Source organism: Quercus suber, unplaced genomic scaffold, assembly GCF_002906115.3.
Source record: "Quercus suber isolate HL8 unplaced genomic scaffold, Cork oak 2.0 scaffold_192, whole genome shotgun sequence".
Classification (NCBI taxonomy): domain Eukaryota; kingdom Viridiplantae; phylum Streptophyta; class Magnoliopsida; order Fagales; family Fagaceae; genus Quercus; species Quercus suber.
The window spans coordinates 423,006-427,364 of record NW_027069650.1 but is presented as its reverse complement, the minus strand read 5'-3'; the positions used below and the strand labels follow the sequence as shown (position 1 = coordinate 427,364).

General features: G+C 31.3%; 1 protein-coding gene across 1 annotated transcript in view; it reads right to left on the bottom strand.

Moving 5' to 3' along the window:
* Positions 1-1,908: 1,908 nt before the first annotated feature.
* LOC136069838 (ribonuclease 3-like protein 2) overlaps positions 1,909-4,359 on the bottom strand; it is a 25,464-nt gene continuing 23,013 nt past the window's right edge. The window contains exons 2-4 of the mRNA XM_065778874.1: positions 3,470-3,619; positions 2,965-3,341; positions 1,909-2,714 (exon numbers count right to left, since the gene is read on the bottom strand). Coding sequence (XP_065634946.1) covers positions 2,540-2,714; positions 2,965-3,341; positions 3,470-3,619 — 702 coding nt within the window. The 3' untranslated portion in view covers positions 1,909-2,539. The remainder of the gene's footprint in view (positions 2,715-2,964; positions 3,342-3,469; positions 3,620-4,359) is intronic.

Here is a 4,359-nt window from a genome sequence, read left to right as displayed (position 1 = left end):
TAAAACTTTGATAAATTACTACTATTTCAATTTATTTTGTAATAGAACATGTTCATATGTTATATAATTTTTGCCTAAAATACAAATCACCTATGAATGGTGCTAATTTTGGCTATAAAATCAATAGGTGTGCACCAAGTGGGTGTAGGAGAAAGGGGTTTGCCTTTTTTTTGGTAAGGGTGCGTATCAAATTTGTTAGCGTCTTGGAGTGTTTATTTGGGAGAGTTTATTTAGTAAATGGTGGATAAATTACATGTTAGTTAATATTAAATGGGTTCTTTAGCAGAAATTATATAGTCCTCATGGTAAATCACGCCACTTGTTCACAATTCCATTAAAAGACTCTCACTTGTTTAAAATTGTTGAGTCAGTAATCAGTTTTTGTTTTTAAAAAAAAATTATAACTCAGCAATTTTAAACAAGTGAAAGTCTTTTAATAGAATGGTGGACTATGTCACTTGTCCACCATAAGGACTTTATAATTTCTCGTTCTTTGGGAGGGCATTTCCACTTACAGTCCCAACTCTTAAATTCCTTGACTTGCATACTACTAAGAACCATAGCAAATTCTCAAATATTATCAACTAGAAGGGAAAGTATTCTGCATCAAAGCAATATATTTTCATCCACATAAAGAAGTTTAAAAACCAATGCTAGCTAGACATACGGAGTCTTTTGTGCAAAAACAACATCTCGCTCTGTTTGTTATGCTGGAAAACCCTTTGTAAAGATAGTTTTCCATATTTTTTAGTGTTTGGTAACACAAAAAAATAGTCAACGGAAAAAAATCTTTAGTCAACGAAAAACCCTAATAAAAATAAGCCTTATTTTCTACAGGTTGTTTTCCAAAAATTGTTTTTGGAAAACAATCTCTCTCTCACACGTTGCATCTCCTATAAATATTATATATATATATATATATTTTTTTTTTTGTAGTTGTAGGAAACATAATTTTTTGGTGTCTTCTCTCTCATGGTAAGCTCTCTCACTTTTTCTCTAATTGTATTTTTTTTATTTGAATTTCAAGCTTAATTTTTTTTTCTCTAAGAAATTTTTGGTTTGATAGATTTCAATCAAAAGTTACTTATTTTCGCACATAAAAGTGCAAAAAATAAAAATAAAAAAGAAATAAGAAGAAGAAAGAATGAAAGAAGTAAAAGACGAAAACTTTAAACACAGTGCCTATATTGCTCTAAATTGCTTTTACATGAGACAATCTTTACAATAGATTAATAATATTGTTATATAATGAATGATAATTGTTTAGGTTAGTTGTATTTGTTGGCAAATACATTATGCATATACTATGCAATGATGAAATATTATGCAAATACAATATACATTATACATTATAGAAATACATAATTAAGAGTAATATTGAAGACTTGTTGTTGACCATAGTATTCCAGCAAAAAGAGTAGACAATTAAAAGTTATTGACAACTAATTTTGATTGTATCTATTGTCAAAATTTTAGTATGAAAACCAAATTCATTCTTGGTTTATTTATTTATTTATATTGATTACATTAGTTGGTTTATCTAATACACATGTTTTAAATTATTCAAGAAATATATATATATATATATATATATATATATATATAATTGCATACCCAACACTAGAAAACATTCTCAAGCTCATTTTCAAGGTCGTTACCAAATACTGGAAAATGAAATAGTTTTTCAAAAAGTATTCTTTGAAAAATGAAGAATTTTTTAGAAAACATTAATGCTGAAACAAACAAAGCAATAAGTTGAACCAAAGAATACAACTATCACAATTTTAAGCACATATTTATTTAGGAATTTATAAATATCCATTTATTATTGACACCTGATAGACACGTGGTAGATAAGATTGACATGGACAAATTATTGTGCTCAATGTGGCTTTGTTTGTCCAAATCATCTAAATTGATACAGCCGGTATCAATCTGTATAAGCTCGACAATCATGATACATGGCAGAAGATTAGGTGAGGCTTCTACTTTTTTTTTTTTGGTTAAAAGGAAATGTATAAAACAAACAAGAGTTATCCCACACTAGAGGTTAGACCAGCACTAACAGTTCTATTAATATACATGCCAGTTAAGTCCGAGTTAACTAAACACAAAACACCAGTACTTGGCGGATAATTAAATACAACAAAAGCATCATCCATTAAACATCCCCATCTTGCAAGCGCATCAGCACAACGATTTCCTTCCCTATAAACATGCTTCACTTGAACCAAGGAAACCTTCTTAACAAGTACCTGCAGTCACACAGTAAAGAAGAATATGGTTTAACAGCATCCACATTAGAGCTAATAAGATCAATCACCACTCTCGCATCTAACTCTACAATCAAATTTTGAATTCCTTCCCTCAAAGCCAGCTTCAACCCGTCCCTTAAAGCCCAAAATTCTGCTGTGACACTGGTGGCAAAACCAATGGCTCTCGCAAAACCCTTGACCCAATGTCCGCTGAGGCTTCTACTTTAATACATTATTATATATATTATATTTTTTCCTAAAAAATATATATATATATATATATATTATATTATATTAGAGTCTAATAAGGCACGAATAAGACATGAAGCTGCAGAATTTTCTGCTTCCTTTACTCTTGACTTTTCTTCTCCCGCCATAAACAAACCACCATCTTCAGTTTCTATTTGAACAGAGCATACATATTTCTTGTCGTTTGATGGACCCTCTTCCTTCCCAATGCTGCAAGTTATAGCAAATGTACATTTCAATTCAATATCTTACAAGATGGATAGGAACGTGAGAATTTGAAAAAGGGTGGTGTTTATTACACATACTCAAACTACAAAGAAATCATGGCTTGAAGTCATAATTTCCAATTGAAAATCATGATTTAAAGTCATGATTTCTATTCAGTTTGTGTGTGTATGTGTGTTACAGAATGTGTATAATGTACATGATTCTTCACTGCTCATGAAAAAGAAGCTCATACCTGTAACTAGGCTTATCCCACCTTTTCTTCTGACAAACCTCGCGTAACTTTTGCTTTGCTCCTTCAATCTCAAATGACTTGTTGAGCCCAAAGGAAAAATCTGACCTCCTAAGGTTAGTGGGCATGGATTTCGATAATTTGAGCAAAGCTAGCTGTGCTGCATTACGCCTTGCAGTGTCCTTATCATCAGATATATCTGAGGCAACAAACGCACCATCGACATATACACTAGCAATATTCTTTGCTTCAATTCTCAAGTCCTTAATGTCAACTTCCCTCCCCTGCTTTTGACACTGGTCATACAATGTCGTAACAGGATGGGGTTGTTGTAGCAAGACTTCAGGTGTGACAAGAGGGTCCAGGAGATCCCTAAAGATCTTCAAGTATAAAACAACCAATGATGAATTCTATATCAACAGAGAGATAGAGACTAAAAGTCCAAAACAAGAAAATAAAAGAGACAAATCATTTTTGCCTAATAAGAAAAGAGAAGTTAAATACACACCACCCATAATTTTTGTAGGTCGAGTCCGAGATCAACGTATATAGCTGCTGCTAAAGACTCTACAATGTCAGCAAGAATCTTTGGGGCTTTAATCGACCAATATAAAGATTTATCGTCTTCCTGATTGACTGCAGCAGCAAACTTTTGAACCTATAGAAGCAACACAAACACAAAACCATTTGCGTTGATCTTTGTTCAAATTTTGAACAAATTTTTAACCAAAGACAAGTCCAAAATATACGGATCCACACCAGAACAGTTAATTATAAGGGAAAATCCTGTAAAACACATTGTAGAGTCACGTTTTCAAATTATAACAACACAGTGCGTGTATTTACACACATTGTATATAACAAGCAGAACTCTAATTATAAACTCTTAAAAGCATAATATAACATGCAATGTTTATTTGCATTCAAAATCAAAGGGTGCTTTTTTTTTTTTTTTTTATAGAGTTTCGACTTATGGCGATCGCTTTTGATAATAACTTTTTATTATTAGACTAAGACATTAATCAGTTTTTGGTGTAGGCAGGGGTTGAACCCCAGATCTCTTATACAACTATCAGAGACTTTACCAATTGAGTTAATTGGAACCCACAAATCAAAGGGTATCTTCAATTCACAGCTTTTTTGTCATAAAAATATAAGAATCCATTGTCATAATAAAATATTTACATAGAATTAGAGACAACGTGTCAACATTCCAAAAATAATGCATTCCTTATAATTCTAGTGATATAAAAAATTAAATAAAAACCTCACTAAAAAGTAAAACTATCGACAAACAAAAGAATTTTTTGATAATAAATTCCTTATAATTCTACACATATAAGTCAGAATTCACTTTTCTCGTGCCCCACCTTATAAAATTTAGTTCTATTTTTTTTT